This window comes from Aulostomus chinensis, chromosome 24, assembly GCF_037954235.1.
Source record: "Aulostomus chinensis isolate RoL2024-O1b breed Wild chromosome 24, RoL_Achi_v1.0, whole genome shotgun sequence".
NCBI lineage: Eukaryota > Metazoa > Chordata > Actinopteri > Syngnathiformes > Aulostomidae > Aulostomus > Aulostomus chinensis.
In genome coordinates, this window is record NC_141343.1 from 16,160,494 (window position 1) to 16,173,404 (window position 12,911).

General features: G+C 45.6%; 2 protein-coding genes across 2 annotated transcripts; both read left to right on the forward strand.

Annotated features, from left to right (window-relative positions):
* The first annotated feature begins 234 nt into the window (after positions 1–234).
* LOC147238935 (protein-glutamine gamma-glutamyltransferase 2-like) lies at positions 235–5,814 on the forward strand. The gene is made up of 14 exons (XM_086198104.1): positions 235–352; positions 802–969; positions 1,433–1,684; positions 1,766–1,884; positions 2,252–2,429; positions 2,528–2,657; positions 2,918–3,027; positions 3,112–3,227; positions 3,499–3,625; positions 3,716–3,825; positions 3,912–4,086; positions 4,171–4,334; positions 4,979–5,112; positions 5,363–5,814. Coding segments are annotated over exons 1-14 (1,935 nt in total). The 5' UTR covers positions 235–351; the 3' UTR covers positions 5,514–5,814.
* An 858-nt stretch (positions 5,815–6,672) lies between these two features.
* On the forward strand, positions 6,673–12,344 carry coro2ab (coronin 2Ab). Its single transcript, XM_086196576.1, has 14 exons — positions 6,673–6,687; positions 7,930–8,130; positions 8,210–8,326; positions 8,626–8,775; positions 9,078–9,278; positions 9,360–9,476; positions 9,683–9,787; positions 9,885–9,981; positions 10,398–10,513; positions 10,606–10,696; positions 10,781–10,935; positions 11,095–11,262; positions 11,495–11,563; positions 12,282–12,344. The coding sequence occupies exons 1-14, from the start codon at positions 6,673–6,675 to the stop codon at positions 12,342–12,344; spliced, it is 1,665 nt and encodes a 554-aa protein (XP_086052702.1).
* Positions 12,345–12,911: the final 567 nt, after the last annotated feature.

The window sequence follows — 12,911 nt, forward strand, 5'->3', positions numbered from 1 at the left end:
AGAACTGACACCAACCTGAGCAGTGGCCCAGTTGTGGATTCGTCCTCTCACCTGGTGGCCGCGTCCTCTCGGGCTGTTAATGATCCATGACTCCGGTGGTGTCTCCAGAGAGAAGCATTCATCCGATAACATCTCACAGTGCCTCACGACCTCAGATGCTCCTCAGGTGTCTGCTCCTGCCATCTCAACTCCTATCAATCAGGCGTCATATCTCGTATCTGCTTCTTCAGTGACAGTTTCCTCCTGTTTCAGCTGGAATTTTGACACAAGGAAGCTGATGGAGGTTTAAAACAGCAGGTTGACGAGGCTCCTGCCAGTGTCGGCTGAGCGTTCCGTCTGACAGCAGCCAAGAGTGAGTATTCATGCAGTATATGGCTTTTGATTCCAGCAATGCAGCTTGAGATTTATGTTTAACTTGTTATGATCAATTAAAATGTAATCAGTAAGTAGCGTTAACGCATTTCTGCATTACTGGGCCTGTTATTTACTTTATTCGTGACTTCTCCTGTCTGCATTTACTTTTAATCTACGTTTTAATTCAGAAAGGAGCAGCCAAATTACAAAAGTCTTCATCATGTTTCATTGTTTTTGGAATCATAAATTTAATGAATTCAAAAAACAATCATTTTGATCGCAGATTCGAAGGGTTAGCTCTCAGATCTACTTTTTGATTGCAAACCTGATTTCTGCTGAGATACTCAAGTAGTTCAAGTTCCTAAGTTTTGCAATACAGACGGAAACACAAGATAATACTCTGCAAAGGAGGAACCATGGCTCATTAGACAGTCGTTTGTGTTGCAGTGATCAGGAAGTGGGACCTCCACTGCCAGGTGAACAACACTGCCCATCACACCCAGGAAATTACAGCCAACCAGCTGATAGTGAGGTGGGGGCAGCCCTTCCTCCTGAGCCTGGAGATGAGCCAAGCTTTCCAGACCTTTGAAACCCTGGTCCTCTCCGTGGAAACAGGTGGATGACCGAGCCTTCATTACTTCTTCCTAAAACACTGACGCCATTAAAGAAATAGTGATGCGAAAATGACCTGAAAAGTAGCAAATCAGTTATTGAGAAGAGCACAGAAAAGGACAAAAGAGAAATCTTGATTTTACTGTTTGATTAAATATCTGTTGACATCAGACACTGATGTGTCAGACTGATTTGAAAACCACCTTTTAACCCTAAAGATGAACTCTGATCCAGTATCTCTGATCTGACCCTTCAGAGTATCAAATTTATGACTCTTCAGTCGTAACTTAACACTCTTAGACACACACGAATGTTTGAGTGAAAATGTTCTCATCTGTTTCTGCTGTTATCTTCCTTTTTCGAATTCTTTTGTCATTTCTTGCTAATTTGCATTTGTTCTATCCATCAGTAAACATGTTAAATGTGATGTCTACCCCCCAACCCACCGAACCGATCCCAACCTCAGGTCCTGCTCCATCTGAAAGGCATGGGACCCGGTCTGAGTTTGGCAACCCCTCCCCCATGTACACCAGTGATGTCAAGGCAATATGGAGGTATGCCTTTGATAAGAGCGCCAACCTGCAGCGTGGCGTCGTGACGCTGTCCGTCACTCCCCCTGCCGACGCCCCCGTGGGGAAGTACTCACTGTCAGCTAAAACTGAACGGGGGAAGACCAGCCTGGGAACCCTGGTGGTGCTTTTCAACCCCTGGTGCTCAGGTAGGTTTGCAGACCTCGACGATGATAAAAAGCAGAGGTGGACAGAACCTTCCTTTCATACTCGTGTGTGTTTGTTTGCAGATGACTGGGTGTATCTTCCTGATGAGAGGGAAAGACAAGAATATGTGATGAACGAATACGGAATCGTCTATGTAGGAACCTCACACAGCATTGCTGGACGGCCCTGGGACTTAGGACAGGTGAGTGATTAAACGCTTGCTGCTATGCTGTTGAATTACTAGCCTCCATTTCCTTTGGGGGCTGCAGCTGTTCTCTATGCGTCGTAGATCTTTTATTGTGCGCATCACCATCTACTATCATCCGGCGCAGCAGAGAGTCCTGGGAGATAAACATGCCAATCAGATGTTGCCAAACAGATCAGCGCCATGGTAGGACCATCAAAGATGATTCCAAAAGAAACGTTTAGGATGAAATATGCTCCCGAAAATTTTTTCAGATTGACGAGCTGCACATTATAATGACTGAAAATGGAAATTCTTTCACATTAAAGCACAAATGGATATTCAAAGGGTTCAGGGTAACATTTATCAATGACCTGATTTCCAGATCAACTCTAATGGCGATCAAGGAGTGTTAGTGGGACACTGGCATGGTGACTACAGCGACGGAGTAACTCCAACACGCTGGACAGGCAGCGTCGACATCCTTCAAAAGTGGTGTAAACTGAATTGCCACCCAGTCAAGTATGGCCAGTGCTGGGTGTTTGCCACCGTAATGTGTTCAGGTACAGAACCATCCTTTTTTCCTCTTAGCATTGCTTGATTTTAGTCTGAATCAATCGGGGATTTTTTTTTGGGGGGGGGGGTATGGTTTTGATTCCAGTGATGCGGTTCTTTGGGATCCCGTGTCGTGTTGTCACAAACTTTGAGTCTGCTCATGATGAAAACAACAGCCTCACTATTGATCGAGTCTACAACAAGTATGGAATGAAAGGTGCAGAGGAAAGTATCTGGTAAGATGAGTTTCCAAATATCCAGTCAACAAGTCAGGTTTGATGTTCTGTTCTCAAGATAGATTTGTTTGGCAGATTCCATCATGAATTCTGGTGCGACTGGTAAGGGGGAACGGCATCAGTATGCTGATGTCTAATCCCCAAGATCTTTCATTGATTCTGGACGCGCACTTTCATAAGCAAGCCCTTAGTCCATTGACTGGACCCTGATGCCATTTGTCAGGGTACGTTTGACATGGAAACATCTCCATACCCTGCAGGAACTTCCACGTTTGGGTGGAAGGATGGATGAAACGACCAGACCTCATGAAAGGTACTGCCTATGATGGTTGGCAGGTCTTGGATCCCACACCACAAGAATTAAGTGAAGGTGAACAGAGTTTTTGCTTTTGCAATTATACAAGAGAAACATTCTTCTAAGGAATATTCCAAACTTAAGTTTTTCTTTCTCCAGGAACACATTGCTGTGGTCCAGCCCCAGTCTCTGGCATCCTCCAGGGTGAAGTTAACTTGAAGTATGACACACCATTTGTCTTTTCTGAAGTTAACGCTGACATCATTAAATGGATGGTAGGTGCAAGTGTCAAGAAATGGTAAAATACCAATTCTTAGCATTAACAAAACTTACTTCTGTTTATACCTTATTCAAATAAAACCTCCAGCAAACTGTGCAGGAACTAGAACTGAAGCGATTTAACAATTTTAATGCTGGAGGGGTCCCAGTGGTGCAGTAGTTGGCAATGTTGCCACGCAGCAAGAAGGTTCTGGGTCTTTGCACTTCTGGTGTATATGGATGTACTGTTTTAAGTACTGTAAGTCTTTCTTCTGTGTCCATTCATAGGAGAGTGATAACGGATCCAGAAGGAAGATCTACTCCGACACGACCAGAGTGGGGCGGAACATCTCTACCAAAGCGGTAGGCAGATACATGAGGGATGACATCACAAACAGCTATAAACACAGAGAAGGTAAAGACATACTCTGATGCTGTTTCTGTAACTTTACGGTGTTTGAAAGTATGATGAATTGTGAACACGGCTGAACAAAGTCTCCTGCAGGCAGCAAAGATGAGAGGGCGGTCTTTGATCGGGCAATGTGCAGGGTAAACTCAAAAGATGACGAAGATGAAAACAGACCAGTGCTGAAAGTGGACATGAAAATTGAGGAGGTAAAAGCTAAAATACTGTCGAGCAGGTACATGTGATACAAGCCCAGCCCTTGCTAGCGGTCACCTGCTGTCTTGTTTTACACCAGGAAACCAAGATAGTGAGCGGTCAGGATATCAAACTGAAGCTGAAGTTGCGCAGCAAAGATCGTACCAACAGGAAAATGGATATCTACATCAATGCCCAGGCGATGAGGTACAATGGCATAACAACCAGCAACATCCACAACTCGCTGCAAGTGCAGGAGATTCTGGCTGGAAAAGGTCTGCAAATATTCTTAGTCAGCTCTTTGCTTTAGCCCTCAACATCTGCTTGAAAGGCCTTCAACTCTCCTGAATGTCCAACAGATGTGATCATACCAATCCAGATCCCCTTCTCCAAGTACGGCAGATACATGGTGGGCTGTGACAGCATGAAGGTTTCAGTCATGGCTGTTGACCAGCAGCAGCAGGACGACATCTTTGAGACCGAGACCGACATCGTCCTGGAGGGCCCGCCCATCATTATCAAGGTGCATGGATGCGGTATTTGGTAGTCCAACAGGAAGTGATAATCTCCATGGTTCCCCCGACCAAAAGCCAATGGGATTGTTTTGGGGTTGTTGTTTTTTTTGGATTACTGCATAAATAAACTGTGTGGTGAACCAAAGTTGATGATACTTGCATGCAAAATGCAATCGTTAGCGATACTAAGCTAACGTTAGCCCACGAAGGAACCACAGATGCATGACTTCCTCTCAACTAAGCTTCACGTGTCTTCAGTTTTCACCCCCATGACCTTCATGGGCCTCATTCATGAAATGTTCCTACGCACATAATTGTTCTTGGCCTAAGACTTTAATGAATGTAGTCTTGCAGGGAGGAAGAACAGCCTGGCGACTCCTTTCATTACTTTTTACTCACATGCTTCTATTGTTTTTAATTAAGAGCACATCTGTGCATGAATGAAGCCCAGAGTCCACAGCAACTTCTATAGGCTCCTTCAGCAATTTAAATGCGACTGCTGTTTAAAAAGCTTCAGCTCCTGTTGACTTGGAGACGAGGGCTAACTGGACCTTTTCGGACTCATTCCTGCGCCGCTCGACAGTGATGTGACCAAGATCCTCCTTTTTTAAGCCGCTGTGTTAAGTATTCCATGTTGTCTCGTGTTATCTAGGCTGTTGGTGAGGCCCGTTTGTACCAAATGCTGACCATAACGGTGGAATTTGAAAACCCGCTCAACGAGACTCTGAAGAACTGCTCCCTGACCGTCACTGGGACTGGTCTGTTCAAATCCAACTATGTTGAAGGGTTGGTATGAGGAATGGACACGATATACTGATACCTGCAGGTGCTCTGGGCAAAGGGATACAGCACAGACTCAAAGATTGTTGCCATGCCACTTGTTTGCACACAAAAACATCAATTGTTCTGTAATATTGTTTCATTTCAGAACATTTTAGAACTCATATATGCAAAACATGCCGTTAACAGTTTAAACACCTCAAAGCTTTCAAAGTGTGGAGTCACTAACCGTAGGATGATGTCTCTGTGTTTTCAGCGAAGCCCGCGAGTTGCCACCAGGTAAGACTCTAAAGCTCACCATCTCCACGACCCCCTACAGGGCTGGACTGAGAACGCTGGTGGCCGACTTCGACTGCAACTGTTTCAGAGACATAAAGGGGACCTGCACCACTCTTGTCAATCACTGAGGTTCTGCTTTTATTAACAATGCGACAGCCAATTTCTGATCAAAAGTAAAAGCAGTTTCTTCAACTCACATTGCTGCAGTGGAGGTTTTCTTTGCGTATAATCATTTTAAATCTGTGGTGTGGCCGTGGAAAACGTGCCTTCCTGTTTGGGTTTGATGGATTCACTCAAGTAAACCTTTCAGTTCACGCCACCTCTCAGTTTGAATACAATGTCTTCTCTTGCATAATTCACATATTTTCCGCATTGATTGCACTGAAGGAAATTGCAGATCTTGATTAAAGTGCATTTTCACATAAAACTGCCTTGGTGCCTTGATTTTCAAAAATCAAAGATTATTGGCTTTCATGTTTAATGGCAACACACCACGTTGGTTGGTAGAATGCTGGACAACGCTGTACCGGTGTATTCTTGGACACAACACCTTCAAATAGAAGCAATCAGACAAATGATTACTTTTCATCACTTCCTGTTTGACTGGCATCTGAAAAAAGCATTGGACAGTAATATTCTGGAGGAATTCTGTGCCACATTTCAAGATAATATATTTTTTTAACCTGCTGGGTGCCCTTAGCCAACTACTAGGCCCAAACTACCTGTGGACAGAAGCATCTTTTAATTGTTAAACTTTGTGGAAAAAAGCTGAGAACCTTCAGTTATGGAGCAACTGGTCGAGGCAGATGGCTGCCAAGAGCCTGCTCAAAACACAAAAACGTCAGTTGTTACTTTAATACCTGACAGTAGTTGTATTTTAAAGAATAACACAATCCAATACACAGAACTGGCTCATAGCTGTGCTGTTTTTAAAAAAAAGAAGGATAATGATGAAGCTTTGGATTGAAATATTTCAAATAAGAGCGTTATCTTACTGGTTTGTAGTCTTGGAGGTGGGGAAAAGCCTCCTTGTGTTTGACCGTGGTATCGGATGCAGAGGGGCGATTGTGCGTGTGCAGTCGTGCATACAAACCTGGACTAATGTGGAAGGCTGAGCGTCATGGATCAGGAGAGGGAAACACAACCAGTGCAGTCAGAAGTCAGCCGGACCGAAAACGCAGCGGTCGCACCCCTGCCATCAAACACTTCCAGCAGGGTTCAAAGTAGGGATGGAGGCCTGGTGTTAGTTGCATCAGTGTGAGCAGGAAGAGGAACACTGGTTCCTACATGACTGTGTCCAAGGTAAGAACAAACTCTACTTCATCCAGTATTTGTGTCCAAACATTTCAGGAATAAATACAGCCAACAAGAAAAGGAAAGAACACAATCCAAAGTCAGCTTGATTTCTTCAGAATATTCAGGATATCAGGAATATACCTTCATATAACGTGTGCTTGTTTGACAAACCATGTTATGATTTAATGGTGTGGCGGTGGGGTGGGGTATTAATCAATGGGATCTACACGCTAGACCAGGGCGTGACCACATAATGAACTGCAGTTTTTTTCTAGTGACTTTCATCCCCCATTGCAAGGCAACGTGGCCTTCAGGAATCAGTTCTCCCTGTCGAACTTCCGGTTCACAAACCTGAAATCAGCATTTAATGCCGGATGAAGATTTTTCTGGAGTTTTGTTCTGAGACATCAAATATGTAACATGATCTACACCACCAAAAATATTTTAAGAGTTTTACGTGTCTTAAAAACCTGGGTTGCTAACCAGAGTCTAAAGGAGCCTACAGAGGTCATGGAGGTCACTAAAGGTCACCAGGGGGAAACAAAAGAAGCCTGAAGCTTAGTGGTGTGACCCTTGCGTAGTTCCTTCATAGTCTAACATTAGCTTAGCACTGCTAAGCATCCCCTTCAGGCTTCCAGCATCATCAGTGGTTCATTGATGATCTTGATGAACTCACCCTGTAACTCTGCCTTCCTTGCTTGTGCTGGATTTTCTGACTTTTCAATGTAATCACCCCCCCCCCCCCCCACTACTGTAAGCTGATCTCTTCCCCTGGCAGTAAAGGTCAAAGGTCAGGAGCAATTTCCAAAAGGAAGTTTCATATGAAACTTGTGAATAATTAACGAAAAGCTTTTTTTAGACAGAGGATTTAATGAGTGTGTGTGTGTGTGTGTGTGCGTGTGTGTGTGTGCAAGCACAGTGGTTGAATGATTAAAAAGTTCAGAACATATTGCTTTATTATTGATAAGATTATTAAAGCCAATAATGACAGATGATTGCATTATTGATTAGACCTGATAACACCACTGCTGAGGTTCCACAACACTATTAGGAGGTGACGTCACTCCAGCACACACCAACACTTGTGTTTCCATCGCTGGCGTCGGCCTCCATTCAGTCCCCCAAACCTGGACCACTGCCTCCTGAATGAGCAGCAGGCCGTGTTCTCACTGCAGCCATACTTCTCTGATGTCGCTGTCACTGCTGGTTAATCCACATACTAGCGCTTTGCACCCTCGCGTCCTCCAGATGTCATGGCGTTTGTCCTTTCGGTGCTCCAAGTTTCGACACGTCTTCGGGAAGCCATCCACCAGGGAGCACAGCTACGACAGGGTGGCAATCACACGAAGTGTTCACGACAACCACTACTGCTCAGCCAATCCTTGCTTCATCGCTGTGGTGACAGAGTGCGCCGGAGGCGGGTCCTTCATAGTTCTGCCCATCTACCTCGTGAGTTGGTACATTCACATTTCTTCCTGCTGAACACGAGGGGAGTGAAGATGGTGATTAACTCAAAGTTCTCTCTTAGACGGGCAGAGTCGACCCTCTGCACCCGAGGGTGTGCGGTCACAGAGGAAGAGTCCTTGATGTCAAGTGGAACCCGTTTGACGATCACTGCATCGCCTCGTGCTCGGAGGACTGCACGGTACGCACCTACAAGTCATTTGCTCAATGCTAGTTTGCGTGTTGCTGATGTAATGTCACTAACTGCTGTTATCATGTGAATTCTCTAAACTTGGATTCCGCTATGGGAATTTAGCAAATTTGCAGCATCCCAGGATGCACCACTACTGTACCATCCTCACACAACCAATCTGAGGAGTTTGGAAAGAGAGATCATTTTCCTCAAAAGGCTGCTTGAGGGTCCAGGTTTCTTTATATTGGTAATGTTGAGTGATGGGTAAATGTTCTCCCAAGTCAGGTTACCACTGTGTGACTGTGTAGGTGAAGATCTGGAACATACCAGTCTGTGGCATCCAACAGAACCTCACCCAGGCCAGGAAGACCCTGATTGGTCATTCCAGGAGGGTGGGGCTTATTGAGTGGCACCCAACTGCTGAGAACCTTCTGCTTAGCTCCGCCTACGACTACAAGGTCAGAGCCCTATTGGGCAGAGCCAGCACCAATCACAGGCATCCTGAGCTAAGTCCTAATATATGACTTTGTCTCTATAAGTCTCTACATATGTAAGCCGTAAAGCCCTTAAGGTCCTACAGAAAGAGTATTGTGAGGTATTGTTACATATAATAATGATAATGATCAAGAGGATTTCAGTAATATGACTCTTGCTATGTCCAGTAACAAGCTATTTCACCACCAGAGAAAATACCTGTGGAGGAGAATCCTACCGGTGCTACTGTTGGGTGCATGTCCCTCAAAAACTTCTCTTGATCCAGGTTCTCCTCTGGGATTTGTCCCAGGAAGGGGCGGTGCTTCGGTACCCAGTCCGAGTGGTTATGGCACCCATCCACCACCGATACCCGTCTGAGGCACTGCTGCTCTCTGTCAGCTTCAACAGGGACGGCAGCAGACTAGCGGTCACATCCAAAGACAGACGAGTTCGAGTCCTGGACCCGCGGACAGGAAGGATTCTACAGGTGTGTGTGCTTGTACCATCCTCGGTAAAGGAAGTTCTGTACATGTTAGTGATATTCACAGTACTGTGTGTATTTCTGCAGGTGTCCTGCAGTAAATCCCACAGGGCCAGTAAGGTTTTATACATCGGAGGGTTGAAGATGCTTCTGTCCACAGGTAGTTCGCCCTGGAACCACAGACAGATTGTCCTGTGGGACCCGGTAAGACATGAAAAACACGGTGCAGTTAGAATAATTTTCACCCAAAAGAAAACTGAAGTACGACGGTTCTGGTCTGGTCTTCCTGCACTTCCATGCATGGAAACCCAAAGGCAGTGGGAGCAGCAGCAAAGACCTGACAGGGTACGTAAGGGTCCAGCCTCTTTGTGGGTCACAGTCACACTGTGTGTATTTGTGTTCCTGTCCAGGACGACCTGTCAGAACCTTTGTATGAGGAGGATTTGGACGGGGAAGCCGGAGTTCTCTTCCCGTTCTACGACCCAGACACACACATGCTCTACCTGGCTGGAAAGGTACACAACACACTCAAACACAGATTCTGAACCTGAAGCTGTTGGCATTACCTTTGTTACTGGTGGTTCCAAATGACCGTGTTGTTGCGCTCTGCAGGGTGACGGGAACATCAGGTACTACCAGCTGAGTGCTGAGAAACCTTACATCAGCTTCCTGACGGAGTTCAGGTCACTGCTGCCTCAGAAGGGACTGGGTGAGGGAGACACTCACTCCAGTACAAATATTTCAGTAAAATTCATTGATAAAACTTTTTGTGAGATCCTGAAAGATTTAAGAAATGTGAGAGCAAGTCATTTAGGTTTCAGCAACCTCATGAACTGTCCTGCTTCGTATCGGTGGAAAATACCACCTTAACCTACAAGTTGTCAGTCAAGAAATTGTCTGGATGATTATACTTCCAAAAAGACTAGTTACCAAAATTTAATGTCTATAAGGATCTTTTCAAGATCCGGAGACATCCAAAGTCCTTGACCTGGTACAGCCCTTCGTCAGGGCTCTGTGTCACAGCAGCTTTAAAATCCGTCAGTGTGAGGATTCGTCCCTGCGATCAAAAGACACGCCTGATGCTCAGCTAACCAAGTGCTCTCTGACCTTTATAACACACTTCAGGGGTGATGCCAAAGCGCGGCCTGGATGTGAGCATCTGCGAGGTTTTCCGATTTTATCGCCTGATTGCTGTCAAAGACCTAGTGGAACCGCTGTCGATGATCGTACCAAGAAAAAAGGTCTGGTTCATGGATCATGGAAGAGTTGCATTTGATGGAACTGTAATCCAGAAACATAAAACACAACGTCTTCCTTTTTTGTGTCCTTTCAGTCAGGTGCTTTCCAGGAGGATCTGTACCCAATGACAGCAGGGAACCAGGCCGCCATGACGGCTCAGGACTGGCTGTCAGGAATCAACAGGAGTCAGTGACTCATCTTTGCCTTTGAACCGAGATGACGGAAGGGAACGCACGCTGACTCCGTCTCTCACTCCTGTCTTTGACCAGGCCCGGTGATGATGTCCCTGAAACCTGGGGCTGGAGTAGCAAACCCTTACCCAGAAACCCTCTCTGAGAAGGGGCTGGCAAGGCAGCTAAGCTGGTTTCAGTTGGGCCCAGCAGTGGGAGCTGTGACTCGGACGGACCTGCTCCTCATGGAAGAGGTGGCATATGTGTTAGTGTACATTCGCCCTGTATTCCCTGTCTAGTACTAATATCCTGCACTGCTGTGGAGTCCCCAGGTCACTTGAAATGCAAGCGACTGAAAAAAGAAAAGACTTAATTTTCAGAGCTTGCTGAACCAGCTGATCATGTCTCTCCAGACCTTCCTCAAGGAGCAGCTGGCCTACCAGGATGCCAAATACCCCAGAGAGATAAGCGACTTGTCGGTGTGGCAGCCAGACGAGACCCAGGTCCCTCTGTGGGCCTACTGCTGCACGCCGCACTGCTGCGAACCAGCCGAGAGGCCTCCGCCCACAACCGAGAGCGAGGTCAGGCGTTAATTTGGTTTATGGCGCACACGCACTTTTTTAATTATAGGAAAATGTTGCTTTTTGTTTTATTCATGATCTAATTTTGTCTGTGGATACAGTATTTTGCAGTACTAATGGATGCATTTCTGGTTATCCTTCTTCTTTTAAGTCATTCATTTTGACCACTTTTATTTTTGTTACACTCGTGACCGGTTTCCCTCAAATAAACACGTTTCCTCTTGTGTTTCAGCTCCTTCAAGCATTTTACAGACAGCAAGACGAGATTCAAGGCCTGAGAGAGCAACTCAGTCAGAGAGATGTGTGTACACCGGTGAACTGAAACTACACGCTCGTTCAGATGACCATTGTTGCTCTTTTTTCTTTAGTATTAAGAGCCTCCATAACTCTGACTGAAAGAGACAATATTTTATACAAACTTCAATATCTTAAAAGCGTAAAAAGATTACTGATATGCTGAAGGACGTTAGCCTTTCGTTAGCATGTACAGCTAAATCATTTCTTTTGAAAAGAACTTGAAAAATAGGACTGTAAGTCCATAATCAGCACATTGAAATACTTTCCTGGTGAAGCATTTCCTGGCACTGATTACTCAGAAATTTTCAAGCTAGCGTTGTTGAACATCTGGTTCCCTCCATCGCCTCCATGTCAGTTCAGGGTTTTTGGGTCAATCACACAAGATATGTGTTTGCTTAAGTGCTTAACACTTTTATATTTTTGGTCTGACAAATGAAATTTGTCATTAAATACCAGACTGGTGGATTTTAAGGAGTTCAAACAGGTGGTAGCTTGCGGGTTGCTCATCAAGGCTACATAGCATAGCAATAGCTTTGGATTTGTACAGCTTGTCTTGGAAAATGTGCATTGTAGCTCACATTCTGTACAGCAGTTTGTTCCAACCTGAAACTGCTGTACATGCCAGTCATTCCCCCACATAACTAACACGTCCCTGTGGTGCAGTGTTGGAATCATGGTGGTTTTGGGGGAATAAAACATGTCTGGGTGTTTCTGTTGTGCAGGTCCAGATCGCTCAGCTGGAGCAGGAGATCAACACCAGAAACAACATGAGGGCAAACTTCTGATGCAGCCCCGCTCATGTTGATGGTTCAACACTGAACACACGTCTGATCAATAAAAGAGAGACACCACTGATTGTCTGTGCAAATTACATGCCAGTCTCCATGGGAACATCTTGAGATAAAGGGATCATTTGTAAGCACCTCCTCAAGCTGGTCTACCTCATCTTCTAGTACCACTGTGTTCCTCTAGAGGCAGCAGTGAGTCCCAGTAGCAGCTCAGGCTGCCTCCACTAAGGGCGCGTTTCCACGGGCTCACTTCGACTCGGTATGAATGTGTTTCCACTTGCACCGGTACCACGTCAGCGTGGGTGGACTCACCAGCAGAGAGTTCCCCGGCGTAATTTGTGTGAGACACAACAACAACAATGGAGGACATGGACGCAGCGTGATGCCTGCTGCTGGGTTAGTGGTTTTTGCTTAAACTAAAAGTGAGGGAGGACAGACAGACGAGGCTTCAAGCAGCGAAACAGAACCCCCAAGAAAAGAATAAGAGACTTCACCAAGCGATGACCAGGATTCCACCGAGGCCAGGATGATAGGAAGTAGACGACGTAACGGGTAAGTTACCCA

Bases quoted from the DNA above. Each gene is read 5' to 3' on its own strand.
- coro2ab (XM_086196576.1), top strand. The intron at 8,776-9,077 runs GTCAGAGCCCTA...CTCTTGATCCAG, and splicing joins GCTCCGCCTACGACTACAAG to GTTCTCCTCTGGGATTTGTC. The intron at 9,477-9,682 runs GTAAGACATGAA...GTTCCTGTCCAG, and splicing joins AGATTGTCCTGTGGGACCCG to GACGACCTGTCAGAACCTTT.
- LOC147238935 (XM_086198104.1), top strand. The intron at 2,658-2,917 runs GTAAGATGAGTT...CATACCCTGCAG, and splicing joins GGTGCAGAGGAAAGTATCTG to GAACTTCCACGTTTGGGTGG. The intron at 3,826-3,911 runs GTAAAAGCTAAA...GTTTTACACCAG, and splicing joins TGGACATGAAAATTGAGGAG to GAAACCAAGATAGTGAGCGG.